Here is a 26,782-nt window from a genome sequence, read left to right on the forward strand (position 1 = left end):
GAAAATATACATGGCTTGAAATATACAAAGAATTGATTAATAATTATAACAATAGGAAGCATAGAACAATTAAAATGAAACCCATTGATGTTAATGCTAAAAATGAAAAACAGATTTTGATGAGATCATACAATCATCTAAAAATATTCATAAATGGAGAGTTTAAAGAGGGGGATCATGTACGAATAAGTAAATATAAGCATGTCTTTGAAAAAGGTTATACTCCAAACTGGACAACGGAAATTTTTCGAATTCGGAAAGTACAAAATACATCACCCACCACATATTTACTTGAAGACTTGAAGGGTGATCCAATTCAAGGGGGCTTCTATAAACAAGAAATTAAAAAAACAAAATTCCCTAATACTTATCTTGTTGAAAAGATTCTGAAACAAAAAGGTGATTATGTGCTTGTGCGTTGGCTAGGCTTTTCAAAATCGGAAGATAGTTGGATTCACAAAAAAGAAATTCTATAAAATCAAGAAAATGCGAAGAAAAATTAAATTCCACAGATTGACGTCAATGCCTCAAATCAAATTATGTTTCTTCACACGCACAATTCCTATTTATAAAGTGTGAAGAAACATGTGAAGATAAGAATTCGAATGGAATTGATTATGTGCTTGTGCGTTGGTTAGGCATTTCACACATTGACGTCAATGACTCAAATCAAATTATGTTTCTTCACACACACACACACACACACACACAATTCCTATTTATAAAGTGTGAAGAGACATGTAAAGATAAGAATTCGAATGGAATTGATTATGTGTTTGTGAGTTGAGTAGGTTAAGAGAGCGTGCGTGTACAGATAAGAATTCGAATGGAATTGATTATGTGCTTGTGAGTTGAGTAGGTTAAGAGAGCGTGTGTGTGTGTGCAGATAAGAATTTTGTATGGAACTTAAACTCTAAAGAATCTAAAACAAATAAAAAAAAAAATGATTGTATAGTTACGCACTGTCTAGACTTTTCCAAAATTAGCTGATAGTTGGATTCACAAAAACAACAACTTGAGGCATACAATCAATTAAAATGTACGCATTGACGTCAATGCGTGAAATAGACTCATGTATATATTTATGTATATACATATACAAATCTAGATGTTATAAAGGGGGGGAAGCATTTTAAAAAGTTTTCAGTTTCCGTCTATTCGTTCCCGCAAATCAATTTCGGATCGTTTACTCGTTTGCGCAAGTCAATTTCGGATCGTTTATTCGTTTGCGTGTGCATTTATCAAAAAACTTAAAATGTCGTTCTTGATAATATTTTTTTTAATATCATTAATGAATCCGGTTGTGAAAATGTTGCCGGTGCCTAGTGAAATGTTAATCATTGAGAAACCCTCTATCTCAAATAACTCAATTGGAGTATTTATAAATATGCCGAAATTAAATAAAATCATAAAAATTGACTTAAAATTCGAGATCTTGGAAGATAGCCATATTTTTATAGATCTTATGAAGAATAGTACTAATGACAGTGAAAAAAATTTAAAAAGTGAAGTGGACATGAAAATAATTAATGCTAATAATAGTATTAATACAACTGTGCTTGAAGAAAAAATAAAAACAACAACAACAATTACACCTACAACATCAACATCAACATCAAACCCACCTACTTTGATAAGTAATAAGGAGGAGGAGGAGGAGGAGGAGGAGGAAGAAGAAGAATCAAGTACCCCAACATCTACAACAACAACCACATCTGCAACTACAACTACATCTGCAACTACAACAACATCTGCAACAACAACAACAAACTCACTCAATCATTTTGATATTACTAAAGATACAAATTTTGAGAAAATAGAAAATAAAAGCGTAGGAGCTGAAAAATCACAAGGAATTGGTATTGGTATCGATGATAGTGAGTCAGAATTTCAAAACGTAAGTGAAGCACCTAAAATAACTAACACAACTCAAGAAATAGGGATTGGTATCAATGATAGTGAGTCAGAATTCGAAAGTATAGGACGAGTTCCAATAAAAAGAAATATCACACATAAATTAAAAAACACTGTAAACATGCATAACACTGAAATAGAATTTACAAAGAGAGGAATAATAGAGAATTTTAAAAAGCAATTAATTGAGAATGAAAGGAAAATAGGGGGGCATCTGGATTTAGGAAGAAGGGGGTTAAATAGATTCTTCACCGTAAAATATAAAAGTGCTACGGTAGGTGTTAAATGTCACTACAATAATATATATAGAAGATTGAATTTTAAACGTAGTGTAAATAAATCTAAACGTAGGAATTCAAAACATATAACTACTCCCCACCACCACCACCACCACCACCACCAGCAACGAAAATCTAAACGAAATATTAGTCCTCCCCTAGCAACATTAAGAATAAATTGCTTTGAATTTGCTGAAGTTCTAACACATGCACTAATACATGCAGAGAGACAGAAAGATAGGAAAGTATATGAAAGAATTTCGAAAGATGCTGATATTATTTCTATGCAAGAGAGTAAAAGGGAAGAGATTGGAGATGTAGAACCAGGATATCTTGGAGATGACCCACAAATAAATGAAATAGGTATTGAAACAGCAGAAAAAATTAATGCAATATATTTGAGAAAGAGAAATATAGAATCTCAAATGCTAACTGAGTATTTAAATAAAAAAGAAAGTGAGATTAGTACAGATACAATTCTAATTAATGACATTAATGACTTCAAAATAACTAATAGTGATACTATAATCTGATTGAGTAGGGAAATATGTTTGTTTTTGCAGAATTTAAATAAAGAAGTTGCTAATACTATTTCGAGTGGAGTACAAAAAGGTGAGTTGAATAATAAATATACATATATAAAATAATATTTATACTTATAATATTTATATTTTCAGAATTTCAAAACTTTAACAAAAAAGAGGTTAATAATACTATTTCGAGTGGAGTACTAAAAGGTGAGTTGATTAATAAATATACATATATAAAATAATATTTATACTAATAATATTTATATTTTCAGAATTTCAAAACTTTAACAAAAAAGAGGTTAATAATAATATTTCGAGTGGATTACTAAAAGGTGAGTTTATTAATAAATATACATATATAAAATAATATTTATACTAATAATATTTATATTTTCAGAATTTCAAAACTTCAACAAAAAAGAGGTTAAAGACGACGCTCTGGGTTCATATGATGAAGATGACGATGATGATGATGATGATGACCATGATGTGAATATTTTCGATGAGGATAATCCAGAGCCATGTATTACAAGATCACCTAGTGAGGAGGAATCTATTCTTGTCGAAGGTGGAATAAGTAACTACATACAAACTATTCCTTTAAATTTAGATAAGGATAATGATGAATATATAAAATCAATTCCTTTAAGTAATGATGATAATAAAATCTATATATTAGAGGGTGGTATAAATAGTTATGTACAAACTATACCACTAAATATAGAAGAAAGTAAGCAAATTGAATGTAATTCGAAGAAAACATTTTAATTGTTCTTTAAAATAAAAAATTTATAATATTGTTTTTGGAAATTTTAACATTAACCTCTAATAAGCTATGTTTGTTCTTTAAATTTAAAAAAAAAAACAAAAAAAAATATTTTATAATATTGTTCTGAGAAATTTTAACATTAACCTCTTAATAAAGCCATGTTTATTCTTTTAAAAATAAAAATTTTATAATGCTGTTTTGATTTGTAATATTTGGTTTATACATTACCTTTAATTAACCTTTAAATAAAAAGCGATGTTTATTCTTTTAAAAATAAAAATTTTATAATGCTGTTTTGATTTGTAATATATGGTTTATACATTACCTTTAATTAACCTTTAAATAAAAAGTGATGTTGCTAGATTATTATTATTATTATAGATTTCATTTATTTTTATTATAGATTACATTTATTCTTTTTCACAATCCAGTAAATTTATTTCTAATTCTGTATAAAACATTTCAAATGTACAATCATCAATATTTTTCTTTAATTTTTCTATTTCAATGTCTTGATTATTATTTCTATTAGAACAATTCTCTATTTCTTTTATTCTTTGCTCGAAAACATAAATATTTGCATTTATTTCATCAAGTTTATTTTCTAATTTTTTTTCTTCTATTTTATAATGTCCATATTGTAATGTATTAATTTTATCGTTTTGTATAACGAGCTTTGTATCTTTGTGACTGAGAACAACTTTTTTACATTTAACTGTTGATAAAAGATGATTTTTAGATCTAATCATTGACATAGATCCGACCACTTCCTCTTCTGAAAACAAACATTTTTTAAAACTATTAAAAGTTAATTGATCAATAGCACTTCTTTTAACCCCCTTTGATTTTTTCACTGTTTTTTCAGAGATGTCATTAATATTAGATGACCTAAAGGCATACATTTTCGATCTTAAACCAACAAATTCAGTCATCGGTCTTCCATTGAGTTCATCTTTAAAAAATCCCAACCTCTTTTATTAGCTTTAGGAAAATTATAGAGATTTAATAATTCATCAGAATAATCTGATGTATCAAACTTCATCTCAATATCATTTTGAATATCTTTATAAAAATCATCAGTATTAATTGTGTATATAAAAGAATCTGTATCCATATAATTTAATTGCACATTTTCATTGTATTTGGGTTTTATATAATTATAATGAAAATCATACATTTTCCATTTTGATAAATCTAATACAACAAAACCCAAATATACAGGTTTATTGTATAACACATTTAACCTTTTCATTTGAAAAGCAAAGAAGTTTTCTGAAAACTGTTTTACGCTATGGAAGTTGGACTTTGAAATAAGAGATCTAGCACAATGTCTTTTAGGTCCAGCAGAGTCTAATGGTGAAGCACTTTCCCATTCTGTAATTAACTTTACATCCACTCTTTTATCAACATTTTCCATGGTTTTTCCATAGACAGCATTATTTAAAAGTTTAAAAAAATCTTTTTCAAATGCATTTTTTGCATTAGTTCTATGAAATGTATTCAAGTCAATGTATGCTTTTAACCAAGGCTTCTGCAAGAAACGGAGACCTCTATGGATTTTTTTTAGAATTAAACCATTTTCTATACACTGTTGAAGATTTTTATAATGAATAATATATTTTTCTTTATCCCTTAAATCAGCAATTAATTTTTTAATTTTATCTCTGTTTGTTGGTAATTGATTATTGCAACAAAATGGAAGATCATTGTGTTTGTTATGTAATTTATAAGGATATTTTAAATCCACCTCAAAAATGTATCCATATTCACTATCATCTCCAATCTCTGAAATATTAATACTATCAAGTGATTCCCTTGAAAGCCATTCAAAACCTCCATATGGTAAAGATTGTGACATAGCCCAACCATATAAATTATTTGCATCCAAATAAACTAAATATGATGATTTTTGAGTACTATCAAAATTATCAACATATTTATTATTTGCTTTAGCATATCTACATGTACATTGTACTAAACCACCTCGAATACCACTTTGAATAAATTTATATTGATCTATATCAGTTAATAAATCTAATTCAATTTTAGTACATTTCAACATAGCTTCCCATGATAAACCTGGTGTTGTGAAAAAATGTGCTGGATCAAGGGAATAAATTTTAATGCAAAGTCTTCGGAAGTTTTCAAAGACATCAGCCATTAATAAAACATCTGTTTTCAAATATAACTCTAAATAATCTTTTAAGTTCTCACATGAAAACTCATTCCATACCTCTTGTGCGTGAGTGTAATTTTCGTTTGAACATTCATTTTCAGTTAAGGAACTATAGAAAGCTTCTTTAGGAGGTAATATACTTTCTTTTAATTTCTCAACTGAATCTAAATATTCATAAGGAAATACACCCTTTCTTCGCATAAGGTTAAACTGATTTTCATTTGGGAAAAATGATTTTGTAATATACATTTGTTCACTATCCAGGTTTGAAGCTAATGTATCTAATGCAGAAGGCATAAAACGAAACGAATCTAGAAAACGGATTTCAAAGTTTTCACCATTACTAATAGTTATAATTTTTGATATTGAAATATATTGTTCCTTATTTAATGGAATTACCTTTATTTCACCAGGTATGAGAGCCAAATCTTTTATAAATAGATGACAATCATACCTGGTGAAATTGTGGAAGAAAACAGGAATAAATTTTGGGACTTTATATTTTAAATTGCACGCATTATGTGCTGCACCCCTAAATTTTCCTGTGAAGTGACAGTGATCCCTAACTCTATCTAATAAAAGAGGAGTGTTGCATATATGACAATTAATTGATTTTTTAAAATCTTCTTCTTCAACATCAGATATAATTATAGGTACATTTTTAGAAATATGATTCTCAAATATAAGTGTTAAATTTTCTATAAGAGATAGGAGGAAATTCATTCCTGAGTTTAATTTAGTTTCTAAAACAAACTTATCTAAACTATTATCATGTGCACATTTTATATAGTATGCATATGAAATAGGCTTATGAATATTTACTATATTTAAATTTAATGTTTCAATTTTATTAATAGGTTGAAGGATGCATTCAAAATCAGCGTATACTGTGAATGGTATCATCACTTCCTTTTGAATATTCTTATATTTTAAAATTGCATCCCTCGGGTTTGGTAGACGCGATACCTTTTTACCACAGACTTCAGAGTGTCGGTTGGCAGCATCTTCACTCAATGAATAATTTAAGCAAATTTGGCAGAACCATTTCGTTCCTTTATCTCTCGAAACTTGAGAGGAAACCAAACTAAAATAAAGATATAAAAAAAAAAAAAATAATTTTTTTAAATATGAAAACATATAAATATTACAAAATGTAAAACAAAAACAAATCAAAAAATAATGATACATAATAATAATAATAATTATGATATTATAAAACTACTTACTTTGATAGGTTTTTTATCCAAGTATAATGTGCTTTACATCCTTCCTCCACTAGCAGCATATTTATAGAATTTTTCCTCACTTCTGGGTAATAGTATATAGGTCCAAAAATAGCTCCATCATCGAATCCAAAAAGTGTTATATTTATTTCTTTATTTTTCTCTATAAATTTTTTGATATCTGACGGTTTAAGTGGAAATTCCAATCCACTGAAATTTAATGTGATCCCATTGACTTGAATGAGATCATCATATATATTCACTTTATAACTCGTGCACCTGCCTGCATTTTTATTAAGGTTGCTTAATGCAGCGATTAAGGTCCACTTAAAACAATATTCATCATTCAGGTTTTTAACATTTATGATTGCATTTTTATTTTCTAACCAAGAGGGTAGTTTAATATAGGATGATCCTCTTAAAGGTGAATATTGATTGATATTCATTTCCAATCGAATGAGATGAATCAATGTCCAACCACTACCCCTTTCTTGGAATTCCTCCATCCTCACCAAAATTTTTCTCCATGTGCTCCTTATATTCAGTTTCTATATTGGAGTTGGCAGTGATTATTGTCATTTTACTTTGAAATGACTTTATTTCTTCACATTCCACTTCTTCCTTCAAGAGTACATATTTTCCAAAAAGTTCAAAGTTAATTTTTACTGATCCATAACTCTCTAACAATGGATACAAGTGAGGGAGAAAAGCTTCTCCTGCTTCCTCCATAAATTGTGTTGGATAAATCACATCATTACTACTATTTTCATATAGATAGTGAATAATCCTTCCTCGGAATCCAGATCTGATTTTTTTAATTTTCGAATCCACTGGCTCTATTACATTTCTTTTATGCTGCTCCGTTCGCAGATGATGACTCCACGAAATGTTAGCCGACAGGGTAATATTGCACTTATCACAATACTTATCCATTTTTGATTTGTTTTTGTTTTTGTTGTTTTTAAATATTGTTTTGAAATATCACTTCTTCTTCTTCTTTTTACTTTATTATACTTTACTTTAACTGTAAAGTATTTTATTTTCTTTTTTTAGTTTGTCCACAAAACTCAAATTTGAGTATTTCACAAGATAGCAGAGATTTCGAATCCACTTGAAACAAAAATTAACACGAGTTTTCTTCAACTTGAAATTTCCGGAGGGTTCACACGACGATTTTATAAGATTCACTCAACTCGAATACTTTTCTTAAACTGAACTACTTTCCACATTTCTTCTTGACATGTAACTTTTTTGAAAACTTGATTAAATAAACAATCTCATTGTTTTTGTGGGGGGGAGTTCTCGAACTCACACTTTTGTCCACAAAACCACTGAAGATAGGTTACACTAACAGATATCATCTACAATCCTAATTGAATTAACAAAATGGACACGCATAATAAAACACCCCTCTCTCACGCTCCTACACACAATTTTCAGGTAAAGATCACTCTAAGCAACCACAAATTCTAGGCATGACCCCTCTCTCACACTCCTACACACCAGAACCAATCACAAATTCTAGGCATGAAAAAACACACCTCTCTCACACTCCTACACACAAATTCTAGGCATGAGAAAACACACCTCTCTCACACTCCTACACACCAGAACCAATCACAAATTCTGACACCTGTGTGCATCTTAACGGTGACCCACACACTCCATTTCTTTTCTTTCCTCACACTCTTTCTAAGTGACCTTTTTTATGCTAACTAGGTCATTATGACACCTGTGTGCATCTTAACGGTCACGCACACACTCCACTTTTCCCAACCTTTTTCCCACACTTTTATTGATTAATTAAGTTAATTAGGTCATTATAACACCTATGTGCTAATTAGGTCATTATAACACCTGTGCAACCATGCGTGACTAATTGGTGCTAATTGGTTTGACACGATCAATTAAAAGTGAGCCAGCACCCGTATTATCCTACTACTTAAATCATTTGCATTTTGATGATAAATTTAAAATTTATCTTTTCCATATAACTCTCTGGTAATATATGATATAAAACCGAGCGCATATGAAATTATTTTGATCACTAATATTGCAATTATATTTTATTATAATGCTTTTTGTAAACACATTGTACCGGCAAGCGATACTCTGTGCCCAAACGACAGGGGATATAATAATTTAATATAAATTATCATATATACCTGCCACCAAAGATTAACGATAAAAGTCGGAAACAATTTGTTATTCTATATATAATAGAAACTTGACCTCTGTTTCACCTTATTATCATGGGTTTATAATATTAACCGCGTAGCCAAGTCTTAATTTCATTTAAGAAACAAATTTATACGGATAATATTTTGATTTTAATATATGTTGTTCTATTGATAACAAAAGTATATATTATAATATATTTTGTTCAATAGTAGATGGACTACTTACTGTACCATCCTTATTTTTTTATTATTATTGATATACATTATATTGACAACAGCATATGATATTCATATGGTTTGTTCAATAATTAATTGGTGGACAACCACTGACCATCCTATAGTAGTTTTTGGCCACGACGTCTAAATATCGAAATTATTTAATTCCGTTTGCCACCCATACGATAGATATTAACTATCTATAATAATAATGTGTACGCATAAAATATTATATGTATATATAGAGACCAACAGACAAGCACTTCACCCTATAGTAGTTTTTGGCCACGACGTCTATATATCGGGCATATTTAATTCTCTTTGCCACCCAACCAAAGATATTCACTTTTTTATATAAAGTATTATTTGATCATATTAATATAACCAATTATTTCTGCCATATTCATATAATTTCTTTATGAATTATTTTTTGGTCATATCCATATAATCTATATGCCGTATCCATATAATGAATACGGCATATCCATACAACTAGCCATATTTGTATGTCAATGTATATTTTATTATACATTTTTTTTCTTTATACATATAATATGGTATTTCCATATCGCTATAATTGAATTATATGTATAAGATATCATTTATATATAGCATTGCCAAAATAATATGATAAACATAAATTTTGAACAATACGGCCGGTCGGCGAGCACTGCCTCCCTATATATGTTTTTGGCCACGACGTCTAAATATTGGGTATTTTTCGTACTGCGGCCCCGGTGTATGTAAATTGGGCATATTTCGTACTGATGCCAACATATCTATATGACTCATTATTTTCTTCCATATCAATATAACTTCTTTTATTTCCATATTCAAGTAATTTCTTTATTTGCCATATCAATATAAAAAATTTTTTGGTCATATTTATATAATCTATATGCCGTATCCATATAATGAATACGGCATATCCATACAACTAGCCATATTTGTATGTCAATGTATATTTTATTATACATTTTTTTTCTTTATACATATAATATGGTATTTCCATATCGCTATAATTGAATTATATGTATAAGATATCATTTATATATAGCATTGCCAAAATAATATGATAAACATAAATTTTGAACAATACGGCCGGTCGGCGAGCACTGCCTCCCTATATATGTTTTTGGCCACGACGTCTAAATATTGGGTATTTTTCGTACTGCGGCCCCGGTATATGTAAATTGGGCATATTTCGTACTGATGCCAACATATCTATATGACTCATTATTTTCTTCTATATCAATATAACTTCTTTTATTTCCATATTCAAGTAATTTCTTTATTTGCCATATCAATATAAAATATTTTTTGGTCATATTTATATAATCTATATGCCGTATCCATATAATGAATACGGCATATCCATACAACTAGCCATATTTGTATGTCAATGTATATTTTATTATACATTTTTTTTCTTTATACATATAATATGGTATTTCCATATTGCTATAATTGAATTATATGTATAAGATATCATTTATATATAGCATTGCCAAAATAATATGATAAACATAAATTTTGAACAATACGGCCGGTCGGCGAGCACTGCCTCCCTATATATGTTTTTGGCCACGACGTCTAAATATTGGGTATTTTTCGTACTGCGGCCCCGGTGTATGTAAATTGGGCATATTTCGTACTGATGCCAACATATCTATATGACTCATTATTTTCTTCCATATCAATATAACTTTTTTTATTTCCATATTCAAGTAATTTCTTTATTTGCCATATCAATATAAAATATTTTTTGGTCATATTTATATAATCTATATGCCGTATCCATATAATGAATACGGCATATCCATACAACTAGCCATATTTGTATGTCAATGTATATTTTATTATACATTTTTTTTTCTTTATACATATAATATGGTATTTCCATATCGCTATAATTGAATTATATGTATAAGATATCATTTATATATAGCATTGCCAAAATAATATGATAAACATAAATTTTGAACAATACGGCCGGTCGGCGAGCACTGCCTCCCTATATATGTTTTTGGCCACGACGTCTAAATATTGGGTATTTTTCGTACTGCGGCCCCGGTATATGTAAATTGGGCATATTTCGTACTGATGCCAACATATCTATATGACTCATTATTTTCTTCCATATCAATATAACTTCTTTTATTTCCATATTCAAGTAATTTCTTTATTTGCCATATCAATATAAAATATTTTTTGGTCATATTTATATAATCTATATGCCGTATCCATATAATGAATACGGCATATCCATACAACTAGCCATATTTGTATGTCAATGTATATTTTATTATACATTTTTTTTCTTTATACATATAATATGGTATTTCCATATCGCTATAATTGAATTATATGTATAAGATATCATTTATATATAGCATTGCCAAAATAATATGATAAACATAAATTTTGAACAATACGGCCGGTCGGCGAGCACTGCCTCCCTATATATGTTTTTGGCCACGACGTCTAAATATTGGGTATTTTTCGTACTGCGGCCCCGGTGTATGTAAATTGGGCATATTTCGTACTGATGCCAACATATCTATATGACTCATTATTTTCTTCCATATCAATATAACTTCTTTTATTTCCATATTCAAGTAATTTCTTTATTTGCCATATCAATATAAAATATTTTTTGGTCATATTTATATAATCTATATGCCGTATCCATATAATGAATACGGCATATCCATACAACTAGCCATATTTGTATGTCAATGTATATTTTATTATACATTTTTTTCTTTATACATATAATATGGTATTTCCATATCGCTATAATTGAATTATATGTATAAGATATCATTTATATATAGCATTGCCAAAATAATATGATAAACATAAATTTTGAACAATACGGCCGGTCGGCGAGCACTGCCTCCCTATATATGTTTTTGGCCACGACGTCTAAATATTGGGTATTTTTCGTACTGCGGCCCCGGTGTATGTAAATTGGGCATATTTCGTACTGATGCCAACATATCTATATGACTCATTATTTTCTTCCATATCAATATAACTTCTTTTATTTCCATATTCAAGTAATTTCTTTATTTGCCATATAATCTATATGCCGTATCCATATAATGAATACGGCATATCCATACAACTAGCCATATTTGTATGTCAATGTATATTTTATTATACATTTTTTTTCTTTATACATATAATATGGTATTTCCATATCGCTATAATTGAATTATATGTATAAGATATCATTTATATATAGCATTGCCAAAATAATATGATAAACATAAATTTTGAACAATACGGCCGGTCGGCGAGCACTGCCTCCCTATATATGTTTTTGGCCACGACGTCTAAATATTGGGTATTTTTCGTACTGCGGCCCCGGTGTATGTAAATTGGTCATATTTCGTACTGATGCCAACATATCTATATGACTCATTATTTTCTTCCATATCAATATAACTTCTTTTATTTCCATATTCAAGTAATTTCTTTATTTGCCATATCAATATAAAATATTTTTTGGTCATATTTATATAATCTATATGCCGTATCCATATAATGAATACGGCATATCCATACAACTAGCCATATTTGTATGTCAATGTATATTTTATTATACATTTTTTTTCTTTATACATATAATATGGTATTTCCATATCGCTATAATTGAATTATATGTATAAGATATCATTTATATATAGCATTGCCAAAATAATATGATAAACATAAATTTTGAACAATACGGCCGGTCGGCGAGCACTGCCTCCCTATATATGTTTTTGGCCACGACGTCTAAATATTGGGTATTTTTCGTACTGCGGCCCCGGTGTATGTAAATTGGGCATATTTCGTACTGATGCCAACATATCTATATGACTCATTATTTTCTTCCATATCAATATAACTTCTTTTATTTCCATATTCAAGTAATTTCTTTATTTGCCATATCAATATAAAATATTTTTTGGTCATATTTATATAATCTATATGCCGTATCCATATAATGAATACGGCATATCCATACAACTAGCCATATTTGTATGTCAATGTATATTTTATTATACATTTTTTTTCTTTATACATATAATATGGTATTTCCATATCGCTATAATTGAATTATATGTATAAGATATCATTTATATATAGCATTGCCAAAATAATATGATAAACATAAATTTTGAACAATACGGCCGGTCGGCGAGCACTGCCTCCCTATATATGTTTTTGGCCACGACGTCTAAATATTGGGTATTTTTCGTACTGCGGCCCCGGTGTATGTAAATTGGGCATATTTCGTACTGATGCCAACATATCTATATGACTCATTATTTTCTTCCATATCAATATAACTTCTTTTATTTCCATATTCAAGTAATTTCTTTATTTGCCATATCAATATAAAATATTTTTTGGTCATATTTATATAATCTATATGCCGTATCCATATAATGAATACGGCATATCCATACAACTAGCCATATTTGTATGTCAATGTATATTTTATTATACATTTTTTTTCTTTATACATATAATATGGTATTTCCATATCGCTATAATTGAATTATATGTATAAGATATCATTTATATATAGCATTGCCAAAATAATATGATAAACATAAATTTTGAACAATACGGCCGGTCGGCGAGCACTGCCTCCCTATATATGTTTTTGGCCACGACGTCTAAATATTGGGTATTTTTCGTACTGCGGCCCCGGTGTATGTAAATTGGGCATATTTCGTACTGATGCCAACATATCTATATGACTCATTATTTTCTTCCATATCAATATAACTTTTTTTATTTCCATATTCAAGTAATTTCTTTATTTGCCATATCAATATAAAATATTTTTTGGTCATATTTATATAATCTATATGCCGTATCCATATAATGAATACGGCATATCCATACAACTAGCCATATTTGTATGTCAATGTATATTTTATTATACATTTTTTTTCTTTATACATATAATATGGTATTTCCATATCGCTATAATTGAATTATATGTATAAGATATCATTTATATATAGCATTGCCAAAATAATATGATAAACATAAATTTTGAACAATACGGCCGGTCGGCGAGCACTGCCTCCCTATATATGTTTTTGGCCACGACGTCTAAATATTGGGTATTTACCGTACTGCGGCTCCGGTGTATGTAAATTGGGCATATTTCGTACTGATGCCACCATATCCATATAACTTATTTTTTGTTCTATATCTATATAATTAATTTTTTTTCCATACCTATAACTATTAAACTAATTTTTTTCCATATCCATACTTGAACTTATTATTTTTCCCATATCCATATAACTCGTTTTTTCCATATCCACACTAGAATTTAGTATTTATCCCATATCCATATACCTAAATCATTATTTACCATATCAATATAAATAATATTTTTCCATATTCATACTAGAACTTATTATGTCTTTAATATTCATATAGCTCAATATTTTTTCATATCCATACTAGAACTTATTCTTTTTCCCATATCCATACTAGAACTTATAAATTTTCCCATATTCATATAACTAATTTTTTTCATATCCATACTAGAACATTATATTTTTGCCATATCTCTACAACTCATTTTATTCCATATCCATACCAGAACTTATTATTTCTTTAATATCCATATAACTTAATATTTTTCCATATCCATACCAGAACTTTTTATTTTTCCCATATCCATAGAACTAATTTTTTTCATATCCATACTAGAACCTAATTTTCTTCCTATATCCATATAACTTATTATTTACTATTACAATATAATTAATTTTTTCCATATCCATACTAGAGCTTATTATCTCTTCAATATCCATAAAACTCAATATTTTTTCATATCCATACTAGAACTGATTATTTTTCCCATATCCATACTAGAACTCAGTATTCTTCCCATATCCATACTACAACTTAGTATTTTTCCCATATGCATATAACTCATTATTTAGCATATCAATATAACTAATTTTTTTCCATATCCATACTAGAACTTATTATTTCTTTAATATCCATATAACTCAATATTTTTTCATATCCATACTAGAACTTATCATTTTTCCCATATTCATATAACTCATTTTTCCATATCCATACTAGAACTCTGTATTCTTTTCCATATCCATATAACTCATTTTTTTTCATATCCATACTAGAACTTATTATTTTTCCCATATCCACATAACTCATTTTTTTCATATCCATACTAGAACTTGTTATTTTTCCCATATCCATATAACTCATTTTTTTCATATCCATACTAGAACTTAATATTATTTTCATATCCATATAACTCATGTTTGGACTTGGAATATTTTTATACACGTCACTAATAGGATGACGATTCAATCATCTATTTTAAGAGGAACATTGACTTGCATATGTCTCTTACTTGCATGTTCGGACTTAGAATATTTTTATACACGTCACTAATAGGATGACGATTCAGTTGGCTACCTTAAGAGGTACATATACTTGCATATGTCTCTTACTTGTATGTTCGGACTTAGAATATTTTTATACACGTCACTAATAGGATGACGATTCAGTTGGCTACCTTAAGAGGTACATATACTTGCATATGTCTCTTATTTGCATGTTCGGACTTAGAATATTTTTATACGCGTCACTAATAGGATGACGATTCAGTTGGCTACCTTAAGAGGTACATATACTTGCATATGTCTCTTATTTGCATGTTCGGACTTAGAATATTTGTATACGCGTCACTAATAGGATGACGATTCAGTTGGCTACCTTAAGAGGTACATATACTTGCATATGTCTCTTACTTGCATGTTCGGACTTAGAATATTTGTATACACGTCACTAATAGGATGACGATTCAGTTGGCTACCTTAAGAAGTACATATACTTGCATATGTCTCTTATTTGCATGTTCGGACTTAGAATATTTTTATACGCGTCACTAATAGGATGACGATACATATGGCTACCATTGTTAAATATATTTAAATAAAATTTATTTAAATATAATTATTATTTTATATATATATATTTTATATATATATATATTCTGACTTAAAAAAGCCAAACAAAATAAACACAATTAAATTTATGTTTATTATCGAATCATCAAGCAAAGGATAAGCTTCAGTGGATCGCAGTATGGCAGCTGCTCAACCACTTACAACACCTTGCCTGTTACAAAAGTCGTTTACAATTGATTCTAGGCTTTGTCATTGTATTAAATAATGCTTTTATATGTAACTAGCGCGGCATCAGGTGATCGAAGATCCTCCCAATTTACTATGTTACAAATTACATTGGCATCACATCCATTGTCGTTTATAAAGTAAATTATAAACTTTAAATGGTTTAGAAGCCATACAATGCAAATTGCCCCTTATTTATCATTGCAGTCCAGCACGGATACGACCTTAGAGGCGTTCAGGCATAATCCAACGGACGTAGCGTCATACCACTGTTCGCTCGAACAAGTATTGTGCCATTGGTCCGTACCTGCGGTTCCTCTCGTACTACGCAGGAATGCTGTCGCAACAACGTTTTGTCATTAGTAGGGTAAAACTAACCTGTCTCACGACGGTCTAAACCCAGCTCACGTTCCCTTGCATGGGTGAACAATCCAACGCTTGGTGAATTTTGCTTCACAATGATAGGAAGAGCCGACATCGAAGGATCAAAAAGCGACGTCGCTATGAACGCTTGGCCGCCACAAGCCAGTTATCCCTATGGTAACTTTTCTGACACCTCTTGTTAAAAACTCTTTAAACCAAAAGGATCGATAGGCCGAGCTTTTGCTGTCCCTGTGTGTACTGAACACCGAGATCAAGTCAGCATTTGCCCTTTTGCTCTATGTGTGGTTTCTGTCCGCACTGAGCTGGCCTTGGGACACCTCCGTTATTATTTGAGAGATGTACCGCCCCAGTCAAACTCCCTACCTGGCAATGTCCTTGAATTGGATCATACCTGAGTAATTGGAGTTATACCAAATTTTCAAATCAAAAATACATAAATGCACCGTTTTATTAAAGAATTTGTTTGCGATTATATAACAAACTCGTGATACTTTGATCAAGAAGCTTGCATCAAAACCCAATACCATAAGATATAATAAATATATCCGTATAATGGCTAGGAAATGATACACGTTCCATTTAATCAAGTAAGTAAGGAAACAATAAGAGTAGTGGTATTTCATTGACGATACCAAACCGAAGTCTAATATCTCCCACTTATTCTACACCTCTTATGTCTCCTTACACTGCCAGATTAGAGTCAAGCTCAAAAGGGTCTTCTTTCCCCGCTAATTATTCCAAGCCCGTTCCCTTGGCTGTGGTTTCGCTAGATAGTAGATAGGGACAGTAGGAATCTCGTTAATCCATTCATGCGCGTCACTAATTAGATGACGAGGCATTTGGCTACCTTAAGAGAGTCATAGTTACTCCCGCCGTTGACCCGCGCTTACTTGAATTTCTTCACTTTGACATTCAGAGCACTGGGCAGAAATCACATTGTGTCAACACCCGCTAGGGCCATCACAATGCTTTGTTTTAATTAGACAGTCGGATTCCCCAAGTCCGTGCCAGTTCTGAATTGATTGTTAATTGATAATCGTTATAATTAATAAGAACTAATTGGTTTGACCCAATTAGTATTCTTAAAAATTTTAGCAAGAAAGTTCCACAATTGGCTACGTAACTAACTATCCGGGGAACAAGTAACTAACATAAATGCTAGAAACTCTATTTACCCAGAACGAGCACATAAACCATGTTATTGTTTCCCAATCAAGCCCGACTATCTCAATCTTCAGAGCCAATCCTTATCCCGAAGTTACGGATCTAATTTGCCGACTTCCCTTACCTACATTATTCTATCGACTAGAGACTCTTCACCTTGGAGACCAGCTGCGGATATTGGTACGGCCTGTTGAGAAGTTTGCGTGTCCCCACCATAAATTTTCAAGGTCCGAGGAGAAAATATCGACACAACAGTATATGTCATGCTCTTCTAGCCCATCTACCATATCTCTCTGCGAAAGACTTCCATGGTAGTACGGCTATAAAACAGAAAAGAAAACTCTTCCGATATCTCTCGACGGCTTCTTTATGGTCGTTCCTGTTGCCAGGATGAGCACGAGGCCCATATTTAATAACAAACGGATACTCAACAGGTTACGGAATTGGAACCGTATTCCCTTTCGTTCAAAATTATTCAAGTATATTATATTAGCTTGATTTGTATATATTGCGTTTTTGGTTTTACTTGAAAATTTTCGGCTTTCGCCTTGAACTTAGGACCGACTAACTCGTGATCAACCACTGTTCACACGAAACCCTTCTCCACTTCAGTCCTCCAAGGTCTCATTCGATTATTTGCTACTACCACCAAGATCTGTACCAATGGCAGCTCCATGCAGGCTTACGCCAAACACTTCTACGCATACCATTGTACCTTCCTACTCACTAAAGTTTCAAAATTTATATCACAAGTAATATAAATCATCTACTTTAGCGGTAATGTATAGGTATACAACTTAAGCGCCATCCATTTTAAGGGCTAGTTGCTTCGGCAGGTGAGTTGTTACACACTCCTTAGCGGATTTCGACTTCCATGATCACCGTCCTGCTGTTTTAAGCAACCAACGCCTTTCATGGTATCTGCATGAGTTGTTAATTTGGGCACCGTAACATTACGTTTGGTTCATCCCACAGCGCCAGTTCTGCTTACCAAAAGTGGCCCACTGGGCACATTATATCATAACCTTAAACTTCATATCAAGAAAGTTAAGGTTCTTACCCATTTAAAGTTTGAGAATAGGTTAAGATCGTTTCGACCCTAAGGCCTCTAATCATTCGCTTTACCAGATAAGATTATTTTATATAATATTAAAATGCACCAGCTATCCTGAGGGAAACTTCGGAAGGAACCAGCTACTAGATGGTTCGATTGGTCTTTCGCCCCTATACTCAATTCTGACAATCGATTTGCACGTCAGAACTGTTTCGGTCTTCCATCAGGGTTTCCCCTGACTTCAACCTGATCAAGTATAGTTCACCATCTTTCGGGTCACAGCATATATGCTCAAGGTACGTTCCAGTTAGAGGCATAAATAATATAAATATCATTATACATAACTATATAGAACGCCCCGGGATTGTGTTAATTAGCTATAAATAGTTAAAAAACTAATCCCATTATTAGTCAAGTTAATTACGCTATTAGGTTTATATCCCAATAACTTGCACATATGTTAGACTCCTTGGTCCGTGTTTCAAGACGGGTCCCGAAGGTATCCTGAATCTTTCGCATTGTTAATCCTACAAGTGCATATAATAAACACAAAAATCAATGATAATCATGCCATTATATAATTCCGAAAAATTAACGCACTGTATTCATATAAATCTATCAGCACTTTATCAACTTAATAACATTTATTCTGTGTTAAAATGCAAGCAATTTAATTTGAATAAACTATAAGTTATATTTTATGATAAATTTGGTATGCTAATAGATTACAATGTCCTTATATGGAAAAAATGCACACTATTATCATAATATTGTTTAAATATTACAATTTTAATGATGAATTTTCCATAACGGATATTCAGGTTCATCGGGCTTAACCTCTAAGCAGTTTCACGTACTGTTTAACTCTCTATTCAGAGTTCTTTTCAACTTTCCCTCACGGTACTTGTTTACTATCGGTCTCATGGTTATATTTAGTTTTAGATGGAGTTTACCACCCACTTAGTGCTGCACTATCAAGCAACACGACTCTTTGGAAACATCATCTAGTAATCATTAACGTTATACGGGCCTGGCACCCTCTATGGGTAAATGGCCTCATTTAAGAAGGACTTAAATCGTTAATTTCTCATACTAGAATATTGACGCTCCATACACTGCATCTCACATTTGCCATATAGACAAAGTGACTTAGTGCTGAACTGATTTCTTTTCGCTCGCCGCTACTAAGAAAATCCTTGTTAGTTTCTTTTCCTCCCCTAATTAATATGCTTAAATTCAGGGGGTAGTCCCATATGAGTTGAGGTTGTATATAACTTTTATTTGCAATTAATTCTTTATATATAATGATAAAACATTTTATTAAATTCGTTTAAAGCTGACGTATATATATATTAATGGCATTTATTTGTAACGAATTAACGAAGAATAATAATATTGTCAACGTTTTTCATATTTCAAATCATTAATAAGAGACAATTCTAGATAATATTTTATGCTAGACATTTCTCAGTATTATTTGATTGAAAAAGAAAATATTCCTCTTCGTTTTTCTCAAAGTTTAATTACTATTGTGAGATAATGTTTTTCATATATTTGTTAATATTATGAATAAAATAATTAAATTATTTTTATCCAATAATATACCATTTGCTTATAAAATTTTATTATAAAATTTGTATAAACAACTTAATTAGCATAGTCTTACAACCCTCAACCATATGTAGTCCAAGCAGCACTATAAAATTAATTAAAGTACATAACAGCATGGACTGCGATATGCGTTCAAAATGTCGATGTTCATGTGTCCTGCAGTTCACACGATGACGCACAGTTTGCTGCGTTCTTCATCGACCCATGAGCCGAGTGATCCACCGCTTAGAGTTTTATAATATTGGTTTTAAATTTGGTCAAATATGTTTTTATTGAAAGAAATTAAAAATACACCATTTTACTGGCATATATCAATTCCTTCAATAAATGTATTTATATACCTAAAATAAATGCTGCGAAATGTCTTAGTTTTATATAAACAATATATATCAAAGTATTATTTGTAATGGCATTTGTTTGTTAATATATATTGATAATTTTATATAAAACATTAACCTGAAACCAGGTACAACATTGTATATTTTAGGTTGTTGCATTATCCAATGTATGATCATCATCAAATTAGTTGGCCAATACATCTCGCAACGCGTGTATATTATGGTCCATATACACACAAAAGTTTATAATAAATATATAAAATATATTTTATTATATTAATAATTCGATTTGCTTGTTCGAATTTTAAGTTTGTTTCTATTTAATTTATTTGTAATAATATTATATTATTACAATATTTCGATTTGCTTGTTCGAAATTTATTTGATCTTTTACTTTTAAGATCATATTTTTGGTATAATTATTATTATAATTATTATGTATATATATATATATTGGTAATTTGTATTAAATTTGTATTAACAAATTTTTTTATTAACGGTAAGGATATTATACAATAATGATCCTTCCGCAGGTTCACCTACGGAAACCTTGTTACGACTTTTACTTCCTCTAAATAATCAAGTTCGGTCAACTTTTGCGAAACAACCGTAACACACAAGGCGTCACAGTGATCACGTCCGGAGACCTCACTAAATAATTCAATCGGTAGTAGCGACGGGCGGTATGTACAAAGGGCAGGGACGTAATCAATGCGAGTTAATGACTCACACTTACTGGGAATTCCAAGTTCATGTGAACAGTTTCAGTTCACAATCCCAAGCATGAAAGTGGTTCAGCGGTTTACCCGGACCTCTCGGTCTAGGAAATACACGTTGATACTTTCATTGTAGCGCGCGTGCAGCCCAGGACATCTAAGGGCATCACAGACCTGTTATTGCTCAATCTCATTATTGCTAGACGCAATTTGTCCATTTAAGAAGCTAGTGTCCTTATAATGGGACAAACCAACAGGTACGGCTCCACTTATATAAACACATTCAAACACAATAAACATTTTACTGCCACCATGAATGAAGGCTATATAAGCTTCAACACCATAATCCTGAAGATATCTATTTAATATATTTGAGTCTCGTTCGTTATCGGAATTAACCAGACAAATCACTCCACGAACTAAGAACGGCCATGCACCACCACCCATAGATTCGAGAAAGAGCTATCAATCTGTCTTACACACTTATGTTCGGACCTGGTAAGTTTTCCCGTGTTGAGTCAAATTAAGCCGCAGGCTCCACTCCTGGTGGTGCCCTTCCGTCAATTCCTTTAAGTTTCAGCTTTGCAACCATACTTCCCCCGGAGCCCAAAAGCTTTGGTTTCCCGGGAAGCGACTGAGAGAGCCATAAAAGTAGCTACACCCAATTGCTAGCTGGCATCGTTTATGGTTAGAACTAGGGCGGTATCTGATCGCCTTCGAACCTCTAACTTTCGTTCTTGATTAATGAAAACATCTTTGGCAAATGCTTTCGCTTAAGTTAGTCTTACGACGGTCCAAGAATTTCACCTCTCGCGTCGTAATACTAATGCCCCCAAACTGCTTCTATTAATCATTACCTCTTGATCTGAAAACCAATGAAAGCAGAACAGAGGTCTTATTTCATTATCCCATGCACAGAATATTCAGGCATTTGAAGCCTGCTTTAAGCACTCTAATTTGTTCAAAGTAATTGTACCGGCCCACAATAACACTCGTTTAAGAGCACTAATGCAGGTTTTTAAATAGGAGGAACATATGAAAAAATACAAGTATTTAAACACATATAAGAACTCCACCGGTAATACGCTTACATACATAAAGGTATAGTACTAACCACAATTGTAAGTTGTACTACCCGTATGAAGCACAAGTTCAACTACGAACGTTTTAACCGCAACAACTTTAATATACGCTATTGGAGCTGGAATTACCGCGGCTGCTGGCACCAGACTTGCCCTCCAATTGGTCCTTGTTAAAGGATTTAAAGTGTACTCATTCCAATTACAGGGCCTCGGATATGAGTCCTGTATTGTTATTTTTCGTCACTACCTCCCCGAGCTGGGAGTGGGTAATTTACGCGCCTGCTGCCTTCCTTAGATGTGGTAGCCGTTTCTCAGGCTCCCTCTCCGGAATCGAACCCTGATTCCCCGTTACCCGTTGCAACCATGGTAGTCCTAGATACTACCATCAAAAGTTGATAGGGCAGACATTTGAAAGATCTGTCGTCGGTACAAGACCATACGATCTGCATGTTATCTAGAGTTCAACCAATATAACGATCTTGCGATCGCTTGGTTTTAGCCTAATAAAAGCACATGTCCCATAAGGTTCATGTTTTAATTGCATGTATTAGCTCTAGAATTACCACAGTTATCCAAGTAACTGTTAACGATCTAAGGAACCATAACTGATATAATGAGCCTTTTGCGGTTTCACTTTTAATTCGTGTGTACTTAGACATGCATGGCTTAATCTTTGAGACAAGCATATAACTACTGGCAGGATCAACCAGAATAATGTTTTCGTTCATATTTCATTCATATTTTTTGAATAGAAATTAGTAATATAAATATAATAGATTTTATTTCCATATTATTTGTTCGGTTTTTCTTAAATATTGATTTTAATTCAATATTTTTTTTTTGCTTTGTGAAATAATTCTATTTTAATTCGAATACGGCCATTTTTATATGGCATTCGTATACGTTCTTTAATTTTTACTTGTTTCGCCACTAATATAACAAGTTTATAATTGATGTTAAAGAAAAAGTACAACTTTTTTATAACACAATTTTCAATATATATTGTTCTTTCTATAAGTTTTTATTATATTATATATACATATTTCATTCTAAAATATCATTTTTGTTCAACATACATAATTATTGTATCCACACATGTACAATTTTTGTTTAACCAATATAAATATTGAGTTAAATCATTTGCATTTTGATGATAAATTTAAAATTTATCTTTTCCATATAACTCTCTGGTAATATATGATATAAAACCGAGCGCATATGAAATTATTTTGATCACTAATATTGCAATTATATTTTATTATAATGCTTTTTGTAAACACATTGTACCGGCAAGCGATACTCTGTGCCCAAACGACAGGGGATATAATAATTTAATATAAATTATCATATATACCTGCCACCAAAGATTAACGATAAAAGTCGGAAACAATTTGTTATTCTATATATAATAGAAACTTGACCTCTGTTTCACCTTATTATCATGGGTTTATAATATTAACCGCGTAGCCAAGTCTTAATTTCATTTAAGAAACAAATTTATACGGATAATATTTTGATTTTAATATATGTTGTTCTATTGATAACAAAAGTATATATTATAATATATTTTGTTCAATAGTAGATGGACTACTTACTGTACCATCCTTATTTTTTATTATTATTGATATACATTATATTGACAACAGCATATGATATTCATATGGTTTGTTCAATAATTAATTGGTGGACAACCACTGACCATCCTATAGTAGTTTTTGGCCACGACGTCTAAATATCGAAATTATTTAATTCCGTTTGCAACCCATATGATAGATATTAACTATCTATAATAATAATGTGTACGCATAAAATATTATATGTATATATATAGACCAACAGACAAGCACTTCACCCTATAGTAGTTTTTGGCCACGACGTCTATATATCGGGCATATTTAATTCTCTTTGCCACCCAACCAAAGATATTCACTTTTTTATATAAAGTATTATTTGATCATATTAATATAACCAATTATTTCTGCCATATTCATATAATTTCTTTATGAATTATTTTTTGGTCATATCCATATAATCTATATGCCGTATCCATATAATGAATACGGCATATCCATACAACTAGCCATATTTGTATGTCAATGTATATTTTATTATACATTTTTTTTCTTTATACATATAATATGGTATTTCCATATCGCTATAATTGAATTATATGTATAAGATATCATTTATATATAGCATTGCCAAAATAATATGATAAACATAAATTTTGAACAATACGGCCGGTCGGCGAGCACTGCCTCCCTATATATGTTTTTGGCCACGACGTCTAAATATTGGGTATTTTTCGTACTGCGGCCCCGGTGTATGTAAATTGGGCATATTTCGTACTGATGCCAACATATCTATATGACTCATTATTTTCTTCCATATCAATATAACTTCTTTTATTTCCATATTCAAGTAATTTCTTTATTTGCCATATCAATATAAAATACTTTTTGGTCATATTTATATAATCTATATGCCATATCCATATAATGAATACGGCATATCCATACAACTAGCCATATTTGTATGTCAATGTATATTTTATTATACATTTTTTTTCTTTATACATATAATATGGTATTTCCATATCGCTATAATTGAATTATATGTATAAGATATCATTTATATATAGCATTGCCAAAATAATATGATAAACATAAATTTTGAACAATACGGCCGGTCGGCGAGCACTGCCTCCCTATATATGTTTTTGGCCACGACGTCTAAATATTGGGTATTTTTCGTACTGCGGCCCCGGTGTATGTAAATTGGGCATATTTCGTACTGATGCCAACATATCTATATGACTCATTATTTTCTTCCATATCAATATAACTTCTTTTATTTCCATATTCAAGTAATTTCTTTATTTGCCATATCAATATAAAATATTTTTTGGTCATATTTATATAATCTATATGCCGTATCCATATAATGAATACGGCATATCCATACAACTAGCCATATTTGTATGTCAATGTATATTTTATTATACATTTTTTTTCTTTATACATATAATATGGTATTTCCATATCGCTATAATTGAATTATATGTATAAGATATCATTTATATATAGCATTGCCAAAATAATATGATAAACATAAATTTTGAACAATACGGCCGGTCGGCGAGCACTGCCTCCCTATATATGTTTTTGGCCACGACGTCTAAATATTGGGTATTTTTCGTACTGCGGCCCCGGTGTATGTAAATTGGGCATATTTCGTACTGATGCCAACATATCTATATGACTCATTATTTTCTTCCATATCAATATAACTTCTTTTATTTCCATATTCAAGTAATTTCTTTATTTGCCATATCAATATAAAATATTTTTTGGTCATATTTATATAATCTATATGCCGTATCCATATAATGAATACGGCATATCCATACAACTAGCCATATTTGTATGTCAATGTATATTTTATTATACATTTTTTTTCTTTATACATATAATATGGTATTTCCATATCGCTATAATTGAATTATATGTATAAGATATCATTTATATATAGCATTGCCAAAATAATATGATAAACATAAATTTTGAACAATACGGCCGGTCGGCGAGCACTGCCTCCCTATATATGTTTTTGGCCACGACGTCTAAATATTGGGTATTTATCGTACTGCGGCTCCGGTGTATGTAAATTGGGCATATTTCGTACTGATGCCACCATATCCATATAACTTATTTTTTGTTCTATATCTATATAATTAATTTTTTTTCCATACCTATAACTATTAAACTAATTTTTTTCCATATCCATACTTGAACTTATTATTTTTCCCATATCCATATAACTCGTTTTTTCCATATCCACACTAGAATTTAGTATTTATCCCATATCCATATAAATCATTATTTACCATATCAATATAAATAATATTTTTCCATATTCATACTAGAACTTATTATTTCTTTAATATTCATATAA

The 26,782-nt window shown here is 30.9% G+C and overlaps 1 protein-coding gene and 3 non-coding genes across 7 annotated transcripts; 1 reads left to right on the plus strand and 3 right to left on the minus strand.

Annotated features, from left to right (window-relative positions):
* Positions 1 to 1,126: 1,126 nt before the first annotated feature.
* LOC138914632 (homeobox protein 10-like) lies at positions 1,127 to 3,674 on the plus strand. 4 transcript variants are annotated; one of them, XM_070219429.1, is made up of 5 exons: positions 1,127 to 1,897; positions 2,734 to 2,804; positions 2,870 to 2,929; positions 2,995 to 3,020; positions 3,146 to 3,674. In XM_070219429.1, the coding sequence occupies exons 1-5, from the start codon at positions 1,872 to 1,874 to the stop codon at positions 3,488 to 3,490; spliced, it is 528 nt and encodes a 175-aa protein (XP_070075530.1). In that variant the 5' UTR covers positions 1,127 to 1,871; the 3' UTR covers positions 3,491 to 3,674. The 4 variants fall into 4 exon arrangements, with proteins under 4 accessions (XP_070075530.1, XP_070075528.1, XP_070075529.1 ...); XM_070219427.1 differs by having other exon boundaries at positions 1,133 to 1,897; positions 2,756 to 2,804; XM_070219428.1 differs by lacking the exon at positions 2,995 to 3,020 and having other exon boundaries at positions 1,133 to 1,897; positions 3,120 to 3,674.
* Positions 3,675 to 16,391: 12,717 nt separating this feature from the next.
* LOC138914637 (large subunit ribosomal RNA) lies at positions 16,392 to 20,348 on the minus strand. The gene has a single exon (XR_011420460.1). It is a non-coding gene; the product is annotated as a large subunit ribosomal RNA (ribosomal RNA).
* A 398-nt stretch (positions 20,349 to 20,746) lies between these two features.
* Positions 20,747 to 20,925, minus strand: LOC138914643 (5.8S ribosomal RNA). Its single transcript, XR_011420464.1, has one exon. It is a non-coding gene; the product is annotated as a 5.8S ribosomal RNA (ribosomal RNA).
* Positions 20,926 to 21,546: 621 nt separating this feature from the next.
* Positions 21,547 to 23,541, minus strand: LOC138914634 (small subunit ribosomal RNA). Its single transcript, XR_011420458.1, has one exon. It is a non-coding gene; the product is annotated as a small subunit ribosomal RNA (ribosomal RNA).
* Positions 23,542 to 26,782: the final 3,241 nt, after the last annotated feature.

The sequence above is a fragment of the Drosophila takahashii genome, unplaced genomic scaffold (assembly GCF_030179915.1).
Source record: "Drosophila takahashii strain IR98-3 E-12201 unplaced genomic scaffold, DtakHiC1v2 scaffold_69, whole genome shotgun sequence".
Lineage (NCBI taxonomy): Eukaryota > Metazoa > Arthropoda > Insecta > Diptera > Drosophilidae > Drosophila > Drosophila takahashii.

Bases quoted from the DNA above. Each gene is read 5' to 3' on its own strand.
- LOC138914632 (XM_070219427.1), top strand. From the start codon at position 1,256: ATGTCGTTCTTGATAATATTTTTTTTAATATCATTAATGAATCCGGTT. The intron at 2,805-2,869 runs GTGAGTTGAATA...TTATATTTTCAG, and splicing joins TTCGAGTGGAGTACAAAAAG to AATTTCAAAACTTTAACAAA. The intron at 2,930-2,994 runs GTGAGTTGATTA...TTATATTTTCAG, and splicing joins TTCGAGTGGAGTACTAAAAG to AATTTCAAAACTTTAACAAA.